The sequence below is a fragment of the Pezoporus flaviventris genome, unplaced genomic scaffold (genome assembly GCF_033815535.1).
Source record: "Pezoporus flaviventris isolate CSIRO_AGI_PZ_B2104156 unplaced genomic scaffold, CSIRO_AGI_Pfla_v1 ptg000040l, whole genome shotgun sequence".
In the NCBI taxonomy this organism is placed as follows: domain Eukaryota; kingdom Metazoa; phylum Chordata; class Aves; order Psittaciformes; family Psittacidae; genus Pezoporus; species Pezoporus flaviventris.
The window spans coordinates 11,046,710-11,070,066 of NW_026892588.1; the positions used below are offsets into that span (position 1 = coordinate 11,046,710).

The 23,357-nt window shown below is 40.7% G+C and overlaps 1 protein-coding gene across 18 annotated transcripts in view; it reads left to right on the forward strand.

The window, feature by feature from the left end:
- Nucleotides 1–22,783, forward strand: part of GIGYF2 (GRB10 interacting GYF protein 2) — a 75,996-nt gene extending 53,213 nt beyond the window's left edge. For 6 of the 18 annotated variants that reach the window (XM_061465290.1, XM_061465302.1, XM_061465297.1 and 3 more), the window contains 21 exons: nucleotides 135–352; nucleotides 443–605; nucleotides 674–892; nucleotides 1,366–1,556; nucleotides 2,239–2,398; nucleotides 4,530–4,696; nucleotides 5,077–5,165; nucleotides 6,171–6,278; nucleotides 6,807–6,904; nucleotides 7,396–7,496; nucleotides 8,278–8,439; nucleotides 10,236–10,337; nucleotides 13,237–13,395; nucleotides 14,558–14,794; nucleotides 15,357–15,479; nucleotides 15,982–16,182; nucleotides 16,281–16,481; nucleotides 16,773–16,932; nucleotides 18,205–18,374; nucleotides 18,752–18,899; nucleotides 21,005–22,783. In XM_061465290.1, coding sequence (XP_061321274.1) covers nucleotides 135–352; nucleotides 443–605; nucleotides 674–892; nucleotides 1,366–1,556; nucleotides 2,239–2,398; nucleotides 4,530–4,696; nucleotides 5,077–5,165; nucleotides 6,171–6,278; nucleotides 6,807–6,904; nucleotides 7,396–7,496; nucleotides 8,278–8,439; nucleotides 10,236–10,337; nucleotides 13,237–13,395; nucleotides 14,558–14,794; nucleotides 15,357–15,479; nucleotides 15,982–16,182; nucleotides 16,281–16,481; nucleotides 16,773–16,932; nucleotides 18,205–18,374; nucleotides 18,752–18,899; nucleotides 21,005–21,072 — 3,245 coding nt within the window. In that variant the 3' untranslated portion in view covers nucleotides 21,073–22,783. Of the gene's footprint in view, nucleotides 1–134; nucleotides 353–442; nucleotides 606–673; nucleotides 893–1,365; nucleotides 1,557–2,238; nucleotides 2,399–4,529; nucleotides 4,697–5,076; nucleotides 5,166–6,170; nucleotides 6,279–6,806; nucleotides 6,905–7,395; nucleotides 7,497–8,277; nucleotides 8,440–10,235; nucleotides 10,338–13,236; nucleotides 13,396–14,557; nucleotides 14,795–15,356; nucleotides 15,480–15,981; nucleotides 16,183–16,280; nucleotides 16,491–16,772; nucleotides 16,933–18,204; nucleotides 18,375–18,751; nucleotides 18,900–21,004 lie in introns of those variants that run through there. The other 12 variants (XM_061465295.1, XM_061465298.1, XM_061465300.1 and 9 more) reach the window with 10 other exon arrangements.
- The last annotated feature ends 574 nt before the right edge of the window (nucleotides 22,784–23,357 follow it).

The window sequence follows — 23,357 nt, forward strand, 5'->3', positions numbered from 1 at the left end:
CCTTTTCACAGTTGGATTGTACCTTGTAGGGCCTTTCTCTGTCACTTTGTCATCTCTTCACTGACTCCTTCACCCTCCCAAGTAAGCTACTACCCCTAGGACTGTGTTGTAAAGTTGCTTTCCCCCTACCTTAGACGGCCCTCGTTCTGCAGGCTGGCGAGAGCACATGGAGCGTCGGCGGAGGTTTGAGTTTGATTTCCGGGAACGAGATGACGAACGGGGTTATCGACGGGTGCGGTGTGGGAGCGGCAGCATGGATGACGACAGGGATAGTCTCCCTGAGTGGTGCTTAGAAGATGCAGAAGAAGAAATGGGAACATTTGACTCCTCTGGAGCGTTTCTCTCTTTAAAGGTGAGCAGCTGTCTTGGGCCCTTTGTTTGCTTTGAGCAAGTATCCTGTTACATTGGGAATGGATTATGAATGGTTGTGTTGACTTTGTAGAAGGTGCAGAAGGAGCCAATCCCTGAGGAGCAGGAGATGGACTTCCGACCTGTGGAGGAAGGTGAAGAAAGATCTGACTCTGAAGGGAGCCACAATGAAGAAGCCAAAGATCATGAAAAGACCACCAAGAAAGAGGGAGAGAAAACAGATAGAGCAGTGGCAGGTAAGGGGAACGTCTTGCACATCTGTTCTATGCTGCAGGGTAGAGTTTCCATTAATTCAGTTACGTAGACTTATGCAATGTTACAGAAGCAGTGGAAGAAGCAGTCCAAGCGTCTTCACCAGCTGCTAGGTCAGATACCCCACCGAAATCCCAGCCTCCAGACCTGCTGCAGACGAGTCTTTTTGAAAGGAAGGAAGAGTCTTTGCCAGAAAGAACAGAAAAAACAGAGGATAAAGAGAGTCGAATGGAGAATACAACACCAGCCAAAATGTCCAGCAGAGGGGAAGGTAATAAACTCGATAGGTAAATTTAGTAAGTTTCCATTACTCATTGTGATTAAGTTGGCCTCTTAAGAGGCAAGGACTGGAATGTGGAGGCAAAGAGACAGAGTTCACCAACTGGGTTAAAAACACGTGATTTGTTGGACATACTGTCTCAAATGCTTGCAGTGTACAAGTACTTCACTTTGCAACACAGTCTAGAGAAACATCAGCTAGTTGTGGATATGCTTTATTGTTGTAGAGCAGATAGCCTGGCAAATGTATGTGGCCAGGGAGCAGGATTACTGGAATGTGTGGAGTTCTGCGCTATTTGGACTTAAACTGTTCCTTGAAGTTAGGTTGGGTGCCTTTGCTGTAAACAGTACCAGTATAGGAAGATTTGAAAATCATTTTGCTTTGGTGCTAATTTTGAGTTGTTGAATGATTTTCTACAGTAAGTTTTCATTTGATAGTTCATTATCTCTAACACTTTTCTTTAGATTTGGCTTCAGTTGCTCAACCTTTGCCACAGATTTCTGCAGACACAGCTTCTCCTGCTCATCTTTCTCCTCCTGTTTCCAATTCAAATCCTGCTTTGCGGCCAGTTCAGACACCTGTCACGGCTGCTCCAGGCATGGGCAACATTCCTACTGACCCAGATGATGAAGAGGGCCTCAAACACCTAGAGCAGGTGAAATTTCTTCAATTCCTTTGTTGTTGACAGTTGTGAGACTGGAGTAACTTGACATGCAAAAAAATATTTGAAGCCCATAAAACCAGAAATACAGCTGAAACTTTACATTCTGTGGTGCATACTTGAAAGCTGCTTTTCTTCCCTCTATTATTATTTTGGAGAGTAATTCAAGCTGAAGTAGTATGTTTCTGAATAAGGGTACTATACCTAGTATTAGAGAGCTAGAGATCCTAGTGCTTACGACCATTATCAAGTAGCCTTACCATTTGCCTTGGAAACGATAAAACAATGTGTCGAACAGGTTTTAAAAAAAAACCACAACTAAATACCTAAATGGAGTGCAGACTGCATGTATGGAAGTTTAGCAACAGCTGGGATGCAGAGTATTTTTCATGCTAGTGCTCCTATGAATGTTTTATTTTTTCACCATGATTCTGTGTGGGGCCTTGTTGGCAAGTGTTCTAAAGCTTTACTTAAGCAGGTCAGCCATGCTTACTCAGGATCCTGACATGGTGGTAGACTGAGCTGAGGGTTTGTGGTGCAGTTACACCAGTCCTTGAGTTGCTTATAATTGCTGGTGCACTTTTGAGCACTGGGCTGTATTTGGCACACTCATTTTCAGATCTGTATGCAGACATCTAACTCTGGTATTCCTTGCTGGTTTTGATGTCTCCTGCAGCAAGCAGAGAAGATGGTGGCATACCTGCAGGACAGTGCCCTTGATGATGAAAGACTAGCAGCAAAAATTCAAGAGCACAGAGCAAAGGGTTCCTCAATGCCTTTGTTCCATGAAGCCATGCAGAAGTGGTACTACAAAGATCCACAAGGAGAAATTCAGGGTAGGTCTGTGCCCTTTACACTTCCTCTTTTGTTTCACAGAACTGCTAGAGTTCTACACAAGATTACTTCCAGCAAATACTCATGCATGTTTTTACAAAAGCAGCGTAGGGAATGTACCACTCTAGAACTGGGTTTTGAAAATAGATCTTCTGCCCATCACTACCACCATCAGCTCAGCATGCCTAATGTCCAGAGTTATCATGGATAAGGTTTGCCATCATTTCCTGTTTCCGTAAATTGAGGTTAGAATAAAACTCGTTTTATGCCAATAGTTACTCAGTTTCCAGATAGTACTAGAAATAAAACAAGAATTTGAATGTTCAGTAGATGTTGAAGAATCCATGAGAAACACTGAAATCAGCTTTCTAGTCTCAGCCTGAAGACATTGAGTATTGAGGGAAGGACAATTTCTTTAGAATCTAGAGCAAAGAAAAATTTTCACAAGCCAGTGCTCGAGTGTGATCTCAATTTAATTTGCAGTTGCAGCCAGTGCATTGTTAGTTCATATAATGCAGTTTCATGCTTGCTGGTTTTGCTAAAGAAATTCCAGTTTTTGTGCCATGGAAGTTGGAATAAGCCTTTCATGTAGATATTTGCATCTTTGCCTTCAGAAGATACTTTTGAAAGTCTCAGGGCTCTGTTTTAGCAGTTGTTAGCTGACTCATGAAAATGCAATTGAGCAGTGATTTATGTACTTACTGTACTTAGTAGTAGTTGCTAATACTGTTGAGTATGAATGACTTCCTCAGTGATGAGCTCTAGATAGGATTTGAGGGGGTGTTATTTGTGGGATCTGTGCCAGTCTCGTCTGCAGGTATTGCACATTTTTAAGGTTTTCTTCTTGCCCTTTTAAGTTTAACAGGGTGTTAACTATAAAGTGTTCGTATTTGCTCAGTGTGCTTTAAACCGTGTGTTAGTTGCTGTTGGGTGTTTATTGCTCAGTGACAATCTAAAGCTTTTTTTTTTTTATTAAAGTACTTCCTTGAAATGAAAGGAAGGATGGCAAGGCAGTGGCACAGACTGCCCAGAGAAGCTGTGGCTACTCCATCCCTGGCAGTGTTCAAGGCCAAGCTGGATGGTGCTTGAGGCAGCCTGGTCTAGTGGAACGTGTCCCTGCCTGTGGCAGGGGGTTGGAACTGGATGAGCTTTGAGGTCCTCTCCAACCCAAACCATTCCATGGTTCTATGAATGTGGCCTCCAAAATTAAACACTACCATGTGATTTTTTTTTTTTTTTTTTTTTCTGTGATACCTCTTGTGGTTTCATATTCTCTAGGAGGATTTCTCTTCTAAAGATACTTCAGAAAGAGAAGGCAAGAATTTACTGAATTTTGCTTTTCAAAAGATATTTTTGCAAAACTTGGTTTTTTTTATGGTTCTTACGTTAAATATTCTTTTATACTGGCTTTGTGTCCATTTAGGATATGTAAAATTAGTACAGGAGCCCTCCTTTAAAGGGAATGACTGAAATCTTTGTCAGGAAAAGATGAAGAGGAGGAAAAGTGTAACTCTTTGAGGAAGGAAAGAGAAACTGGTTTCCTCATGATCTTAAAAAATGTAATCATCCAAGTTAGATTGGCTTGTCTGCTAAGGTCCAGAAACAAAACTTCTGTAAAGCATGAATTCCTCAGATTTGAAGGCTAGTATTGGAACAGGCTAAGATGGTTTAATTATCTGTGCGGTGTATGCGGGGAAAATAGTGCTTGTGCTTGCAGCACTGTCAGCTAGCAGATGCTGTTGAGGTCCACACTGAAGTTGCAGCTGTTGTCAGCCTGATATTGAGCCTGAAGTAGTGAGCTGTGCTGGAAGGCAGGACCAAGCTACACACCACTGTGGCTGCTTGGCTTTCATTTCAGAGCTGTCTTGTCTCTCTCCAGTACATGGTAAAAGGAGTAATGCACTTTACATTAAAGGCTGTCTGGGGGAATGCTGTAGCCACTGTAAAGACCTAGCATGCACTGATGCTCTAGACTTGAATGTACTCTCTCCAGATAAGTGGATGAGATGGAAAGGAAGGCCTGATGCTACGTACTGTGTTACTTCAGCAAGCACCATGCTCTTTGTTTCCAGTATGCTCAACTTGGCCTTACTTCCCCTTCCCCCCCATGTGTATTGGTTGCTGTTATTTCAGGTCCTTTCAGTAATCAGGAGATGGCAGAGTGGTTCCAGGCTGGATACTTCACTATGTCGCTGTTGGTTAAGAGGGCTTGTGATGAGACTTTCCAGCCACTTGGAGACATCATGAAAATGTGGGGCAGGGTTCCCTTCACTCCAGGTCCAGCACCACTTCCACATCTGGTAATTGTGACAGTTACAGTATTCCAATAGTCCTGTAAAAAGGAAATTAAATTATTTACATGTCATCTGCTCTGTCTTGGGATTTCGGGTGTTCCAAACACCAAAGTTGAATAACTTTAAGAGGAGAAAAGACACACTCAATTTAAAAATGTTTGTTTTGCCATGTCTGTGGCTGGAAGGCTTGGTCCTGTTGTATATAGGCACTGAGTATTTCACAGTGACCATATTACAGACTTCATAAATGTTGATCTCTTTATAGGTGTTTTTCCATTTTCTTTGTTTTTTCAGTTCAGAATACAACTTATAGATTGTTTGCATTTGCAATATGCTACTGTTACTACATATGTTATTAAAATAAAATGTTTTATTTCTACACATAGGGCGAGCTGGACCAAGAGCGGCTGACTAGGCAACAAGAGTTGGCCCTGATCCAAATGCAGCACCTCCAGTATCAGCATCTTTTAATACAGTAAGGCTGCCAGTTCCAGAGATCTTCCAGTGGCTGTGTTCTGCTCTGCATTCTTAATCATCTGGGTTCACCTTCTTGTCATTGTTTCCTTGGGCAATGGGGCTGGGAGTCCTTCACGTCCCACAGCAATAGCCTGTCTCCACAAGCACCAGAGGCCTCGACAGGATTAGCAGAGACAGAGTGGGGCTACCTCAGGCACACTTTTCAGAGTCTCTTTCAGTGTCATGTATAGCTCCTGTGCTGAGACCTACTATGTAGATAGCTGTTATAGTCAAACTGAGTCTTGGCTGTCCTTGTAATGCAGCTCAGGTGTTCTGGAGTCAGGGGAAAGCTACAGGTTTTTGAACTGGAGGTGGAGAAGGCAAAACTTAGTTTTGGTCTGCTTGCTCAGTGAAGATCAGTGGAAGATAACTGCTGGGAGAAGTGGTTTGTCATCCACTTTGCCAAAGGTGTCAGTTATTCATCTGTGGTCAGTTTCTAACAATTTGTTTTGTAGGAGCTTGGAGAAAAGAAAGGAGTCAGAGTACTCATTCAAGGGGTCTTGAAAGCATATGCCATGATAATGATTTTTGAATACTGTTTGTCAGCTTATGATTTGATTGTGCAGGAATTTGTCCCTGTACTGTGGATACTTTGACATACTGGGGAAGAGATTGCTTTATGTAGGTGGGCAGTCATCAAAATCAGATTAATTTGAGCAATCTGTATATAATATGTAAAAAAGGGGAAGTAGTGTTGCACAGGGAAACATTGGACAGCAATAACCAGTTGATATAGTTGAGGGTGAGAGAAATTTCATTGTCATGTGGGCCAATTTGGTTTATTCTTGTATTTTGATTTTTTTCAAGGCCCCGTTCTGTGGTTTCCTTTAGTATTTAGCATGTACATGATATAGGTCAGTGGGCATTAGTCATGGAGAATGAATCTGTGCAGCTTCTGCAACTTGGGCATTATATAAATAAGCAAGTGAACAAATACCAGTGATTCTCTGCTTCTCTTTTGAAGACAACAATATGCACAGGTGCTAGCTCAGCAGCAAAAGGCAGCCCTCTCATCCCAGCAGCAGCAGCAGCTTGCTATTCTCTTGCAACAGTTCCAGGCCTTGAAGATGAGGTGAGTTAGCCCAGACTTGAACTGAATTCCATTCTCTGCTACATGCTAGCTTGTATATAATCATTAAAATCTTGTCAGTGTCTGTCCTATTCCAGTTTGCTTATATTTGAGCATTACATGTTTTCAAGATTGTGTGAATGTGATACAGGATGTCGAATACTTCCTCAGATAAATAGCCTTTATCTCAGAGAATGTTTAGGGAAAATCTTTGTAGTTGAAATCATACCTTTTTGACAGATCTGTTGTGTCAGTAACAGAACAATGCTGCAATACCAGATGCTTGTTCCTCAAACTAGCCTATCAGCAACAAATGTGAAACTAGCAGTCGCTGGCTTAGCCATTGACTTGGCAGCAGGGATGAGATAAGCAAGAGCTCTGCAAGCAACTAGTGTTGTCCGCATCATATTTTTTGTTTTAAATAGAGGTGTGGAAGGAAAAGAGTATGTTACAAGTTACTGAATCGCATGTGTGTTCAGAGCACTCCTGTCCCTGGAAGTGGCATGTTGATTCTTCCTGTTGGTATTACAGAATATCTGAACAGAACATGATGCCCCCTGTTACAAGGTCTGTGTCAGTGCCGGACACTGGCTCAATATGGGAACTACAGTCAGCTTCACAACCTACAGGTAAGACGCTTAGCATGTGTCAGACCTGTAGAGAAAAGTTCGTGTATTAAGAATCAGCATCTTTGAGATGATCACTCCCTTCTTGACATGAGGGCAACTTATCAGTATTTTTTAATTGGTTCAGCCTACTTGGCCTTGCAGTTTGCTTCATTTGAGCTGTGAAGAATATGGTAATTTTTCTGATGGTTATGGGAAATTTTGATGCAGAGGGATTGAGTGTTACGTTATAAAGGTGTTGTGCTCTGATGGGAGGAGTTTGAATAGCTGATTCTTGTGTAGAATTTTGTTGGAAACCCAGCCTTGCTTCAGTAATGGACAAGCCTTTTTCTGCAGGAAGAAAAGGTGGCCCTCTGCTGACTAAGACTAATGCGTTGTCATAATTTTAGTTCATAGAACATACCAACAGCATACAAAGAGTTTTTCCCTTTCAGATGTCTTATTGTTGATGTGCTTATTTTTGCTTGTCAATGTTTGTTTTCTTCCCTATCTAGTTTGGGAAGGAAGCAGTGTCTGGGATCTCCCCATTGATACTGCAGCTCAGGGATCAGCTCTAGAACAACTTCAGCAGCTCGAGAAGGCCAAAGCTGCAAAGGTCAGAAACTGTTTAATACTGTAAGAAGTTGGGATTGCTGTTCTGCAATGAACTGTGTTTCCTAAGCCAACGGAAGGCACTTAGCTCCTCAGTCTTCATGCCACTGTATGATTTTGATTGTATTTTCATGGAAAACACTGTAAAGGGAATAGGGAATATAGAAACCAGTTATGAAATCCTCGTGGACTGCTGTTTGGAAACCATTGCTGTGGAGGTACTACTGACCTCTAAAATAGTGCTTATGTATTTTACACTTGTGACTAAAACCAATTCACTTAGCCACCTCTGTTTCAAAATGGAATCATCATGAGCTGTCATGCTGTGCAGGTAGTTCTCTTAATCTTTGCATCTTGTCACCAGAGTCGGTTTGGGGAATCTCAGTTTGTCAGGGTTGTTTCACATTTAGGTTAGTATTAAATTATTTTTGTAAGTTTGAACCTTTATGATTCTGTACATTTCCTGAAATTGATTATTTTATGATGGCTGCAAAGCAACTCGCTGCTAGCTTCTAGAGTTGGAGGTTATTTTAAGGAGCTGATAAAGAAAGACTGACTAGAGAACTGGTGTTCATTACTGAACAAAAAATGTCAAACATGGTTCTAGACTTCTTGAGGAATCTGACCCCAGTAGGCAGCCAGCTGATAGGTAAAATTACAGTTAAGGCAGAGCATCTGTCAGAGTCTGTTTTTTATGGTGTTACTATAATCTCCGCAGAGTTGCCCTAGGAAATGGTGTAGGAATACGTTACCTGCATCTGAGTGTAGTTTTATGTGAATTGTAGCTAGAGCAAGAGAGGAGAGAAGTGGAAATGAGGGCCAAACGAGAGGAAGAGGAGAGGAAAAGGCAGGAGGAGCTTCGGAGGCAACAAGAAGAGCTACTTAGGAGGCAGCAGGAAGATGAGAGGAAACGACGGGAAGAAGAAGAGCTGGCCCGCAGGAAGCAAGTGAGTTTCCTCAATGTAGTTAATCTCTAATTAATTTTAATGATTTAAAAAACTCACTTTAAGAATCCTGTGGGGTCTAATTAACCTTTGGTAGGTGTGTATGAAGAGAGTTCTAATATTTTCATGTGAGTATGTGAAATTTTTCTTCTACTCTTGATTTTAAGAGCCCGTATTGCAGTTTGAGAAATGGGCTTTGATGCTTCGATTCAAGACAGGTTTCTGTTTGTGAGATGAGAGGCTTTTATTCCTGGTGGAATATTCCCTCCCAGCTTCTTAGTGTCAATATTAGACTTCAGTTAGTTGCCCAGTCATTGCATGTTTAATCTTTATTTAGGATTTATACAGTCTAGTGTTTTTTTATAATAGTACGGTCTGGACCTGTTCCAGATGGATATAGAGGGTTATAGTGGAAAAAAGTGATGTGGCATTTAGCTTTTTTCCCCTGTTGTTTGGGGCCTTTTATGACTTAGTGAAGACTTTTTTTTTAAATAATGTATCTGGTTTATGTCACAGTCTGTCAGCTTGGTTTTCTTGAGTTGATATTTGGAAAAGGAAGGGTATAGTTGGGGCAAGCAGATTGATAAGAATGAATTATGTGATTTGTGTTGCAGGATGAATGAACGTAGGGGTTGTAGTATATTCTTAATATTCTTCAAGAATATGGAATTGAGGCATTATTAGCTTATGGTTTCTAGCTGTAACTTCTGAATATTGTATAGAAGAAAGATTAATTGTTCCTTAAGTGTTGCAGGAGGGAAAGACAGTGAAAGTTCAAAGTTTCACTCTGTATGTGAAGGACATGGGCAAGCACATTGGTGAGCTTATTCACTAAGGAGTTAGTCAATAAATGCCCTCTAAAGTAGCTCATGAATAATAGGTGAAAGTAATAAATAATTCTGTCCTTTATCATATTTTCTATTTCCTTAGGTAGGCAGTTGTAAAGTGTTTTTCCTGGTTTAAGGATCAGACGCTTTTGAGGAAGCCTCTAGAATCTTTAGTTAGTCATAGACCTCAATTCACTCATTGTTTGGGTTTTGTCATTGAAGATTTATTTTAAGTGACTGCAGTATGTGGTTAACTTTCATGGTATCTTTAAGAATCAAGTCTGTAAATTAATGGCTCTTTGCTTTACTGTATTTACTTTTGTTTACAGCCAGTCATTATGGTCTAAAGTAGAAAAGCATCCTTTGATGCTCAAGTTCAAGCTTTACTGTAGCATTAAAGCAGTAATATGCTCAAGTTGAAATTTTGAGTTAAGTTGCTTTAGATTTGTTCTAATAACTAATTTTTCAGCTGATCACGTGGTAACTCAATGTGTGTCATCCATGGTGGCTTCAAATAAATAGACTTGGGTTGTTTCTTTTTATATTAATGCTTTTGCTACTGTGTATAACATCATAGAAATGTCAATTAAATTCCAAAGCTTTTTTGTCCACTTTGGATTTGTATGGTAAACAATTTGACTCTGTAAGATGTCATGGGAAATAATTTACAAGGAGGAAGCCGAATGGGGTTGAAAAGCAGTATCAACAACTATCTTAGTTCATTACCAATGGAATAATTGCCACAATGCTTAATTCTGAGCAGTAAAGTCTTGAAAAGGTAACAAAGGGTTTAAGCACTTCTCTGGAAAGAGAAAATAATATTGTATTATGTATTTTAAAAACAAAAAGAAACTGGTCTAATATTTGAATCTGAATTCTGAAGGCATTGTAGAATCAGGGATGAACTGATTTATTAGCATGGATTTATACAGAGGAGATGATGCTTAACAAATTTGATTAACTTCTTTTGAGGAGATGACAGTGAGAGCTGAGAGGGGTGAAGCAGTAGACTTAATCTGCCTGGACTTCAGGAAGGCTTTTGATGTAATACTGCATAAAAGACTAGTATATAAGGTTAGTAAATATGCTGTTGATGGTGAATTCTAAGTAAATTAAAAAAAAAAACAAAACAAAAGCAACAAACCAAAACTAATAGACATTCAATTTTATAGGTTGAAATGTCATACCAGATGTTGAATCCAGTTCTGTTCATAGTTTTCCTCAGTTACTTGCACTGTGAAATTGCAAACAATAATGCTCAGCTTGTGTAGCTCCTGTATTTCTTTTTTGCTTCTGGTCTAATATCTTCTATTTTGTAATGATTGATTACTTTCAGGAACCAAATGTGAGGTTTAATAATTAGCTAATAATTGTTTTGTCTGAGTTACATCTTCAGTGCTCCCTTTAAAGAACCTGGGTCAAAGATGAGATCCATAAAATGAAAAAAAAATAGGTCCTAGTGACATAAACAAGCAGAATTGCAGGTGCTACCAATTACAAAAAAAAACCCATAATATTTCATTGAAGAATCCAGTGTCTATTGAAATGGGAATTGCTACTTACGGATTTTCTGCTATATTACAGGTATTTTAAAAGACCTAAAACGAGTTGTCTGTACAGCAGTATGTTTACTTGAAAACAATTATTAGAGAAGATGCTAAAGAATATTGGGATTCTTCTAGAGGAGGAAGCTATAAATATGGGACCAGTAAGAGCCAAAGGAATGAGTCTGTTTCCCATACAAGTTAGTGGCAGAATGCTGGAGAGCTTTGAATACTTTTGGTCACATGTTCAAACAAAAATCCTTTAATAAGAAGACACAGAAATAAACGTTAAATCAACGTTTTCTATAGCTGTGAAGAGTAGGAAAAAAAGAATTCCATCAGCTGCATGGTTCCCAAGTTTTCATAACCTTGCAGTTTTTTTCCCTCATGCTGGTACAACACTGTTCAGCTTTAGTTCTTTAGGAGAGTGAAGGCTTTTTAAATTGCTGCTATTCAACAGTACCTTTTCTAGCATTCCTGAGCAAGAAGGAGATCCCTACAGCTTTATTCATGTCAATTCTAGCTTTGCTTCCCAAAGGGAAAGTAGGGCAGAGATGCCAATGAACTGCTGTCCTATAGGCAGACTTGGTGACTTTTGTTTATCTCAGGTATATGTTATGTAGGTGACTAGTGCGGAACATCCTACCCAGCCCGGGCAGCGGCTTGGCATCCTGAGCTGAGATCCTGGTGTGTGGTCTGTAGTCAAAGAAAACATACTGGCATACCTCCAGCCTCCTCAGTAGACTTTTCAGTGCAATAAACAATAAGTGGAAATTTTTCAGCACTTGTACTGGGGACACAATTACTGCAACTTGACTGCATGTGTCCAATCAATACGCTTACAGGCCCAAGTTACAGAAGTAGTTGAGGTGATGTGTGTTGTGCTTAAAGCTTTTGTGAATATGACAAATCAAGACTTCATTAATGCGGAAGTCATTCAAAGGCTGTTGGTTTATGTCCAGCAAGTAGAACTTACTGCACTTGCATTTAGCACTAAACCAGTTAAGTGATACACAAAAGTATGAATTGCTTGGCTTGTAGATGGTGCCATAGGATTGCTTGTAAAAAAAAATCCTCTGCCTACTGACAGTTATAGTAGACATCTGAAGTTAGCCATATCAAACACCTGGTCCAGATGTTCATTTAACTGTATTGCAGTTTATCTGTGCTGTGTATAGAAGGCTTGTAACCAGATTGAGTAAAAGGGTCTTGGATTTCAGAATTAATTTCCTTGTTTTAACAGAGTTCAAAATTTATGTCAATGCTGCACAATTAGTCTCCCTTTGCCCTATAAATAATATATTGCTTAAAGAAACTTGAGAGGACAGTTGCACAGTACTGATCATTCAAAAGGAAAATGTATTTATGAAAACTCAAAAGTTCTGGTTCAAACAGTAGGATCTATAGGTTGAGCTGGTAGGGTAAGTGAGAAAGTGGAGAGAAAAATAAAGGGATGAAAAGTATGGTGGCCTTAACAGAGTTCCTAGGCTTTAGAAATTAGAAAAGTCAGCAAAACCCAAGGCTATTTAATGCAAAGGGAAAGTCAGAACCAGGGGACACCCAGATGCACTCCCATGTAACAGCATACAGGAAACCAGTGGAAGACTGGTTATTCCCTATTCCTCCAAAAGCAAGTAGCAGAATGGAAAAAGCAATGTTTAACCTTGATCTTCAGAATGGTAGGAATGGGTGCTGATGATTTATTTTTGAGTTAAGTAAATAATTTTTTTACTTGGAAAGCAAACCATAATTTATTGGAAGCTATTTAAATAATATAGGGATAACCAAAAATCAAAGCTCTCAAGAGCCCATAGTATTTAAATAGTATAGGAATACTCTAGTCAAAGCCCTTTTGTTAAGTTCCACATCTGAGGCTTCCAAAGGTTACAGTGTCCTCAAGTGCACTGGGCTTCTTCAGTTTATTTCTGGTGCCTGGAGATGTGGTTTTAGTTTTGTAGGGCACTTGAGTAGTCAGTGTTTAGAAACTCCTGTAAGTGGGGAAAAAAGCTACTCCTGTAAGTAGGAAAAGCTTCCAACTTATAGCTGACACCCCAAAAAAATGATTTAATGATATTCAAACATTGAAATACATGTATATGTTTAGGTGCAGTTAGTGCATAGTGGAGAGAGGAGTCTTGCCCATTGTTTTCATTCTCAACACCATTCTTTTTAAAACCAAAGATAGTGATTTTATGTGTTTCCTGTTTCATTAGAATAATTATGTATGAGATGCACACTACATCAAAAAAAACCCTGTTAACATATTGGTCTGTAGTGTTTAATAGAGCTGTTTTTAGTAGTGCATAGCTTGGAGCTAAGGAGCTCTTCTTGAGGCCATTTATCTGGCCAGACCATGTTGTAGTCTGTGTTCTGATGCAGTTCATCAATAAAATGGCATTTATAGACTGACACTTTGTTCCCAACTCCAGGAGGAGGCCCTGAGGCGACAACGGGAGCAGGAAATTGCACTAAGGCGGCAGCGGGAAGAAGAGGAGAGGCAACAACAAGAGGAAGCACTTAGAAGATTGGAAGAGAGAAGAAGAGAAGAGGAAGAAAGACGGCAGAGAGAGGAGTTACTGCGTAAACAGGTGAAAAATGGGACCAGGGACTTAGTTTATTTAATTATGGAGCCTGCCAGTATGAACAAGCTTTGCAACTTGCATCTGTACCTCAGACACCATCAGTTTTGGTGGAGGAAAGCAAAGCTTGTAGACAGTATCAAGTGAATAGTTTACCTGTATCCTGATTTCAGAGTAGATAACCAGAATCCGATCTGCTGTTTGGCATATTGATTAGTGTTGAATGAATGCCTTCCTACATGTTTGAGTCTTAAGTATAGCTTTGCAGAATGGTATGTCTACTCCTTTCTGCAAGAGTACAGTACCATAATAATATTGATTTATTTTGAGCGTTTGCTATAGAATCATACTGTAGAATGATACTTCTTCAGCATCAACTGAGATGATTGGTTTTGCCAGTCTTCCTGTACTATGCCAAGACTATACCCACTGTCAAAGTTTCATCTTTTTTCTTTCCTGTCTTACTGTTAACAATTGTTATGTTTTCCTTTGGGACAAGCTTTAGAAGTCCCTAATGGGTAACTTGAGCTTCCAGACCCCTAATTCATACTGTCACCATTCCTAAATCAAACTAACCTTGAAACATGATTGGCTTCACATTAACTTCCAGGTTTACTTCAGAATTGACAGGGTTTTTTCAGGGACTTCCTTTGTAAGACATTCATCAACATTTTTGTCCCACCACACAATCATCTCCTTTTGTTAGCAGAAATATCTTTCCCTTTGCAACTCTGATGTTGAATTTACAACAGTCAGTATTGCTGTTTTCTTCTTTCATGCCAAATCCTCTTCCCCCTTTATTCCTGTCAAGTTTTATTCAAGTGTAGCAGTACTTGACTGTAGGTAGTATGAGCAGACAGAAGGTCACACTGAAAGGTATGTAACTCCTCAAAGGAAAGTGTTACGAAATTAGCTAGTCTGAATTACAGAGATGTTTTTCTCTTCCAAATTCTTCATTTCTTGGTGGAGCAATGGGAAACCTCGCATCTTTATAAGACATAAACTATATTAGTGGGCTGAGAAATGTAAAGGTAAATTAACAACTTAAACAGCACAGATTCCAAATACAAAGTACTCTCCCTGTTCTGTCAGAATGTTGATACCACAGAGTACGAGTAATTTTGACCTTCTAAGTCTGCTTAGCCTTTACTTCTCTTTATGTCCTGGGAAGGAAGAGGAGGCTGCCAAGTGGGCACGTGAAGAGGAGGAAGCTCAACGGCGACTTGAAGAAAGTCGGCTACGCATGGAAGAAGAGGCAGCCAGACAGCGGCTCGAAGAAGAAGAACGAAAGCGCAAGGAGCTGGAACTCCAGCGCCAGAAAGAAATAATGAGACAGAGGCAGCAGCAGCAGGAGGCTTTACGACGGCTGCAACAGCAGCAGCAACAGCAGCAACTTGCACAAATGAAGGTAAGGTGTTTCTGTAGTTTAACTTCCTCTTCAGTTTGGTGTAGTAAGTGAAACCATGGCTGGATTCAGGGTTGTCTGGGCTCGCTTGAGCAGAGCAGGGACGGATGAACTATCTGGAGAGGGAGGAGGATAGGTTACAAAATGAAAAGGGAAAAGGTTGTCAATAGAAGTGTACTGGAAAGGGATTCACAGATGAGTACAGATGTTTTGAGTGCTGTAGTAAGTAAGGGCCACTGCAGAGTTCCTAAAGCTTAGAATATCTTTAAAATCAAAATTGATTTTTCTGGTTTTAGACAGTGATGTGTTAATTATCACTGATTGATACTGATTGATACACTGTCTTTGATACTGATCAAAGGGCAATTAAAAGAAATATACTATTGGTACTTTTTCCTAACTAATTATTCCATCTTATACTTTTCAGTTTTGTGTTAAACTTTAAAGGTGGCCTGATTTTTCCCCCTGTGCAATGGGCTTATGCTGTTGTTTTTCATTATTACACTTTAGTAGTGTTCTCTAAGATGTTTTATAATTCCTAATGATGTGGGGTTTTTTTGCCTAGCTCCCTTCATCTTCAACATGGGGTCAACAGTCAAATTCAGGAGCTTGTCAATCCCAGACCACACTGTCATTGGCAGAAATCCAGAAGTTAGAAGAAGAACGAGAACGGCAGCTTCGAGAAGAGGTAAGTGCTAACAGTGATGGAGTGTAACTTATTAGAGTAGACTCAACTATGTGACTGCTTAATTGTCGATTTAGGAATGGTGAGGATGAGGAATGGTTTCTTAAAACAGTATAACTCAGGTATAGTTATTTCATATTGATGCTCTGATATGTTTGTAATATGCACAAGACCAGGGCAGCTGGGGGTTACAGACTGGGAAACACAGGGTGGGAACAACTGATGGTAGAAGAGAATTTTTTTCCTCCAAGACACCAAATCCTTAGTTGGCTGCAGTCATGATTTAACCTATTTATTCTGTCCTGGGCTAATAAACTATTTGTATTTACTGGTTAGTTAGGTGTTTCCCTTTTAGAGGAACTGTAATGGCTAAAAAAAAAAGTAGGTCAGGCAAACTCCTCCAGAAAAGAGTGAAATCAGTTTGAAACCAGTTTCCCAGCTAATATTTTGAATAGTTATGATCTTCTGTAAGTATGGACAAGCACTTTTGTCTTGCATGCAACAGCAAAGGCGTCAGCAGCGTGAACTAATGAAGGCCCTCCAGCAGCAGCAGCAACAGCAGCAAAAGTTGTCAGGCTGGGGTAATGTCACCAAACCAGCAGGCACTACCAAGTCCCTGCTGGAGATACAGCAGGAAGAGGCACGGCAGATGCAGAAACAGCAGCAACAGCAGCACCAGCAGCCGAACAGAGTCAGAAATACTACGGTACGCATGGCTTTTGTCTGATTAGTACATGGAGGGAAACGGTGACAGTTCTCCATGTCTGGTTCTAATAACAGGATCTCTTTATTATGTTTCAACAGCACTCTAACCTGCACACCAGCATTGGGAATTCAGTGTGGGGCTCCCTAAACACTAATCCCAGCAACCAGTGGGCATCTGACCTAGTCAGTAGCATCTGGAGTAATGCTGATACAAAAAACTCAAACATGGGTTTCTGGGATGATGCAGTGAAGGAAGTGGGACCTCGTAACTCGACCAATAAAAACAAAAGCAATGCCAGCCTCAGGTAGGAATTGGGGAAGCAGACTTTGCAAAGAAAGGCTACAATTCCTGAGATAATCACTTAGCAGTTATAACGTCTTCACGTGTTTTCCTTTTTTTCTGTGACAGGATCTGTTTTGACAACAAAAGTAGCTAATAGGTGACCCTTCACAATTTACTTTGTCATCTACTTAAATTAGTTGGTTCTTGAACAGTTTGTTTCTTGTAAACTAGTGAGTCTCATAACACTGTACTGTGTACTATACTGTTAAGTCTGGCAATTTGTAATTTATTATCTGTGTTTTGTTTACCTCAGTAAATCTGTTGGTATTACAAGTAGACAAAACAAGAAGGTGGAAGAAGAGGAGAAGCTGTTGAAATTGTTCCAGGGGGTAAATAAAGCCCAGGATGGATTCACTCAGTGGTGTGAACAGATGCTTCATGCGCTCAACACAGCCAACAACTTAGATGGTAAGAGGTGGGAGGAACATAAATGATTCACTGTGAGAAACAATATCTTTGTTTCTTGAGCAGGTTGTTCTGAGGGAAAGTAGTGGCATCAAAGTAATGTTTTTAATGCAGTCAGCAAAATTTTTATAATAAAAATCTTTAATAGTGATATGAAGAGCTGGCTACATCTTCTCCATGGTTTTTGTTGGCTTAACTGTATGAAATCGGGGGGGATGGGAAACAGTTGTAAAGTCTGCCACCCAGAGGATTTTTGGTGATCATAGAAGCATTATCAGGCAGATGGATGAGGATCCAGTTCACTTCTAATGCAGGCCAAGTTACATGCCTCTGTGCAAAGCATTTTTTGGTGTGAAACTGGTTGGGTTTTGTACTACCTCTGCTGGAGCACACATAGAGGAGCACCCAGTCTGAAATCACAGACTCGTACCTTCTTGTACCAAAGTACTGCAGGCATCCCACTGCCTCCAGTGTGGACCTGTGCAAGCCCTTGTACTCCAGCACCTGCATGCTGCAAAGTTGTGGTTCTGTGGGACCCATGAACTTGAGTGGGGAACCAGTGCTGCCCTAAAAGCCAGGAGGATCACTCCTTGCACAGCTTCCCTTTTCTTAGGGGAGTAATACCAGTAGTAACTTGTTGGCTTCATCTGTGATGTACTAACTAGCTGCATCTGTTGTCTGAGGAGAGGGTTTTGCCCCACAGTGCCATTGTGGGTCATACATTCTCAGTGTTTCCATGCTTCCAAGGCTGCTTTGTGCCACAGGTGGCAGCCTGTTGTCCTGGTGTCTTCCTGGCCAGTGATTTTTCTTTGTCCTTCTCCATGTTAAAATTAAACTCAGTGCAAGAAAGATAGTTTAAGAAAAGGAAAGCTGGTAAGGAAGGCTTGCAAGTGACCTAGCTGTGGAACTTTAGGTGCTTGCAGGTCAGGTCAGTGACTGTGGGGTGTGATCTGTTGTGCTACAGACAAAAAGGGATTGTACTGATGACAGCTCTTGCATTAAATTTGAGCTTTATAATCTGGTGGAGTACCATACCCTTAGGATTGTCAGTTTATTTTTCATTCTCATTGCATCAGCTGGCTTTCTTACCCTTGCTTTGACTGCACATAGGTGCAGCATTGTATCATAGGGTTTTACTGTAGGGAAAGTGGAAGGGCAAGGGGTTTTTGTGGGTATGAGATTAGCAAATATTTGAAACAAATCCAAAGCTTTTTATTGCATGCATGTGTTCACATACCAACACGCATTCCCTCATGGTCTGCTTTCTTTTTGCAGTTCCCACATTTGTCTCCTTCCTGAAGGAAGTGGAGTCTCCATATGAGGTCCATGATTACATCAGAGCCTATCTTGGAGATACTCCTGAGGCCAAGGAGTTTGCCAAGCAGTTTCTTGAGCGCCGTGCCAAACAGAAAGCCAGTCAGCAGCGGCAACAGCAGCAGCAACAGGTAAATCTTAACTCTACAGTCCTCAGGAGTGTATAGAGGTTATGTTTGAATTCATAGGAGGATGGGTTGATACAAGGATGAGCAGGATTTTACAGCTCATGTGAAATGCAGAGGAAGAAGCAGGTTTCAGATGCTTACTGCAGAATCAAGTTTTCTCTAGAACTTAACAGTTGAGGCCAGTTGTAGATCAAATAGTGTTTTAGCATGCTGATCTAGGATATGCTTTAGAAAGGTGAGGTACCTGTACTGGATGGATGCATCAGTGGCTAGTGCTGCCACATGATGTAGAAAGTGCTTTGGGCTCTCTGAATGTTTTCAATATAAATAAAACCAAACTTAATTGCACTTTATAAACTTGAACTCGCTTTGTTTTCTAGGATTCAGTGTGGGGAATGAACCACAGTTCGCTACATTCGGTCTTTCAGACCAATCAGAGCAACAACCAGCAATCCAATTTTGAGGCTGTGCAGAGTGGCAAGAAAAAGAAGAAACAGAAAATGGTTCGTGCAGATCCCAGCTTGCTAGGTCAGTTTTAACTTTTAGAAATTACTCTTTGATTGGGAGAAGTGTTGTGGAGTGTGGAATGCTTGTAAGCCCTAAATGGGAATATCAGACCTGAGCAGAACAGGTAGTTGTTGAAGCATCTTTAGAATTTGTTTCAGTATTACTATTTAAAGATTTAAAAAATACTGTTTTGGTTTCGTCAAACATCTGTCACTTTTCCTCCTAAGAAGGCCTCTTCAGTATGTTGGTTATTACCTGCAAACATTAAAGTAGTTAAAGGATGTCATTTAAACTGCCTTTTTTCTTTTGAGTGGACCTTAGCCTATTTTGTTGAATTAATGATAATTCTCTTAAGAAAAACCTGTTTTCTCTTTCCTCATGAGGAACAGCTTTTTGAGGCTTGCCTTTATTCCTTCCTACCTTTCTACATGAGCTAACCACCCATGAGTCAGAAAAGGTGGCAAAGATCTTTAGAAAAAAAGGTGAATAACTGTCACAAGTTTTCATATGGAGGCAGTGGAGATGACTGCATCATTAGTACTCAGGGTTTTTAATATTTATGTTCTGTATCTTAATTTTTATGTGAAGATGGTAGTTACCCAGCCCCTGTAGCATTGATGGAAAGGTTCCTTTAAAGTGGCCTTTAAGATACAAGGGGATCATGTAGTAGTGAGCATTGTGGGGTATAATGCATTGCTGTAGTGTTTTAGTAGCATAAATGAGTCTGCATTTGTGCTGTGTGTGATAGAAAGGAAATGAGGGCACTGCACTGGGCCAGTATTTGTTGTGCTGCTTAGCTTGTGCTTGTGTAAAGCAGACTGGTATTAACCACATTGAAGTCACTGCTGTTTTTTAAGGCTTTAACAGAGCCCTCTCTGGTTTTTGTCTTTGCTTTTTGTTCTCAACAAAATCAATACTCTTTAAATCAGTATTTTCTGTGTTGAAGTATATTGAACTTTTCAGTGGAATCCTGACTTATGCCAGCCCATATGCCAGTATAGTGAGTCTGATCTGGGTCTTCAGTTGAGGAGTTTAAAACCCTGCCCATGTAATATGAAGAAGAAATCACTAAGTATGACTAGGAAGTTGCAACTGTAAGTGAAGTACCACTTGCACCTTCTCAAAAATCAGTATGCTCCATGAAAAATAATTCCAAAACCTTTTAGGTAACATTGTGCCACGAGAGGGAGCCAGAACAGTTCTCTAAAACCTGCTGAACAGAGCACTTTGTTGAAGATAATGACTGTGAAAAGAAGTCTGTTTTCTAGCCCAGAGTGAGCCTACAGAGCAGTGAAATTTCAGATTTGTGTTAAGTAGCCTTAACACAGGAAAACTTTCCTTTTTCCCCATACTCTGTATGGGAGTGGTACAACCATAAAGGTTGGATTTTATGAGGAAAGTTGCATATGATATGTTGTATTTTTTCCTTGTAGGAAATGTTTTTGCTTTTTTTTCCTCTCTTTCCTCATGTATTTTATGCCCTCAGCCCTTACAGTTAAAGGATTGGGTACAAGTTTAGGTGCATTTTGAGCCATCTGCATAGGCCTGTATAACTTTGTACACGTTCATGTTGTACTCCTGAAACAGATGATTGTGAAAAAGCATAGTAATACATGGAATTGTCACTAGATTTCATAGGTACGTACATGTATTTAAACTTTAAGGGATAGAATTGCTCATGCTCTCTGAAGTGTTGATTTGTATTTTATGTTCACAAAATGTCTATTTCTGCCTTTTGGACCATGTAAGTACAGTGTTGACAGGCGATCCGAAGTACCAGTTGACTCAGAGGTGCTCCGTTCCAAGATGTAGCTCGGCCATGTCACCACTGTGCCTAGATGTGCCTCGTAAAAGATGGCACCTTTTAAGTGAAAGTTGAAACCAGTCTTCTGCTGATCTGTTTCTAAAGACCAAGTGATACTTAGCTAAATATAAAGTTCCTTTTACTAAGGAAAAAAGTGCTTGTTTAATTTTCTCTTTAGTCTCACTGACTTTCCACCTGAGTTTATATTTGATAGGTATCACTCACTTTATCTTGCATGTGCCACTGCATGTAACAAATGTGTTGCATCAAATACACTATACCCCATCCAGATTTTTAACACAAGTCCTTTTTTGGCTTACAGGCTTTTCAGTGAATGCCTCATCAGAGCGGCTCAATATGGGAGAAATAGAGACTTTGGAAGACTACTGAGCATGTGCAAATCAACTGGCTTTTCCTGCATCTGTTAACCATGGGTTCTCCGTTTTGGACACAGTACTCTCCACCATGCGTTCTTCTTCGCCTTGCAGTGAATCACAGAATCGATCATCTCAGGCTGCTTCCTTTAGCCCCAGCAAACCCTTTCTGCCCAGGACTGCACAGGCATTTTTCCTACTGTCAGCCTAGAGTCAAGTGGACTTTGTTTGGAGTCCTGGGAGGGTGGGAGATAGGATTCATTCACAACAAGGCTGATTTGGGCAGCAAGCTTTCACTGTGCTGTGATCTCCTCTGCTGACATACCTGGAAAAAAGAAATCAATTGGGATTCTGCAAACCATTGCTTCCCTCTCCTGGTTACTCTTACCACAGCCAACACGTGCAGTCATGGAGAGAGAAAGAGGGAGTGTTTGTGGTTAACAGATGTTGGTCAAAACCAAAATGCCACACAGATACTGACTTCCACGCTCCATCAGGGCAAGAGGTGCTCTCCCAAGCCAGGAGTTGCATTCATAAGCTAACCTTAGAACTGGCAACAGCAGGAGAGGGGCGGTGGCGGGCGCAGTTTAGCTTGGGTTGGTTTGAAGTTGCACACACCCTGCCAGCCCTTCTCAGCACATTATTTTTGGAGGGAAAGCTCGAGTCTGTCTTCATTAGGTGGTGATGCTGAAGCTTGTGGAGTTCCCTGTCGGCCTGCTCCAGCCTTCCTGGACAAGTGGGGACTTTTGCTCTCGGGAAAAAGAGGTGGCATCTCTTCTTTCAGGTTGAATTTATCCCTTAAATGCTACCTTCAGAGGGTTAGGACCAGTTTATTTTGAGCTCTTTTCCTGCAAATTTGTCTCGTTTAAGAGACAGTAGGATCTTTACTGTGTGAATCTTTAGTCTTTGAGGGTGAACACTGGCTTTCGGATGTATACCCCAGCAGTCTTAGCTTTGTCATTTCAAGCAGTGCTTAGGTTAACGAGCAGAGATGCCCTTTTGTCATGAAGAGAGACTGCGGAGGGCGAAGCTATGTGCAATGACGGCCCTGCTTATCTCCTACACCTTAAACTATTTCATGCACCTTCACTGGGATCCATAATCTTTAAGTATTTATGGAATTGTAACCTTCGTCTCTCACGGAAAGATTAACACCACCTTCCCTTCTCCACCCGCTCACATGCATACACCATGAAAGAAAGGAAATGAAAACTGCCAAACGCACTTAGTTTCAAGCCCCTGGTCCCGTCTCCCATGCCCAGAGGGTTATAACCTGTGAATGAAGAGACGCTACGGTTCTGGTGGAGTTGTATAAAGGTGTCTGTTGTTCTGTCATCACTGCCTAAAGAAAACAGTTCGAGTTGCTCAAGAGGAGTTTGGCTTTGGATTTTATTTCATTTGGTTTATTCATTTTTTGGGGTCACCTTCCCCTCCTCCTCCTCTTCCTCTTTTTCCTCTCTCTTCCCCCTGCCCCTAAACATGTACAGTAACTATACAGAGACTGCTGCAGACTTGTATATAGTTTTTGGATCCAATAGCATGGAGAGACTTGGAACTGTTGCAAATCTGGTCTCCCTGTCTCCTTTGCTTTGTAAATTCATAAAAGGGGGAAGAGGGGTAGTTAAAATGTTTACAAAACTTTAAACTCCCTCTGAACTTTTGCCAGTGGGGGGGGGGGGGGGGGTGGGGGGGAAGAGAGAACTTAAATAAAACCTGGTTGTATTATATCTGAGAGAAAACTTTCTGCTTGCTTTTGTCCAAGCTGAGTTTTAAGGTGACTCCTGGTGCTAAAACTGACCCCAAACTCAACTGCGAACATGCAGGATGTGGAACAACAGCTGCTGCTTTATTTCTTCCCTGGTGAGGAATACCGGTGGTTTTTTTCTACTTGATAATTTTAGAGTTCAGATAAACACCAGTAAGTCAAGATTGGAAAATTCTGACAAGAAAGCTTTAATTCTGCCCCCCGTACAGAAACATGTGCATTCATGCTCATGTTGTTTATGCAGGAAAGATCAAGCCATGGCTGGCTTTCTGTTAGTACAGACACTTGGCCATGGAGCCTTTTCTGTGCCAGTCAGTAACCACCCCACCCACCCCAATTCCTTTCCCTAAATGAGAGGTTTTATTTCTCCCCACTGCGCAAAGGTCCACAGGCACACCTTGTAGGCGTCCCTTTTTAGACAAAAATCTTATTTTTGTCTTTTTTTTTCTATTTGATGCTTGTTTTTGTGTGGAAAATCCCAGTAAAAGTTAATGATGAATGTCCTTGTACCGTTCACGTGACCACGAAGAATATGG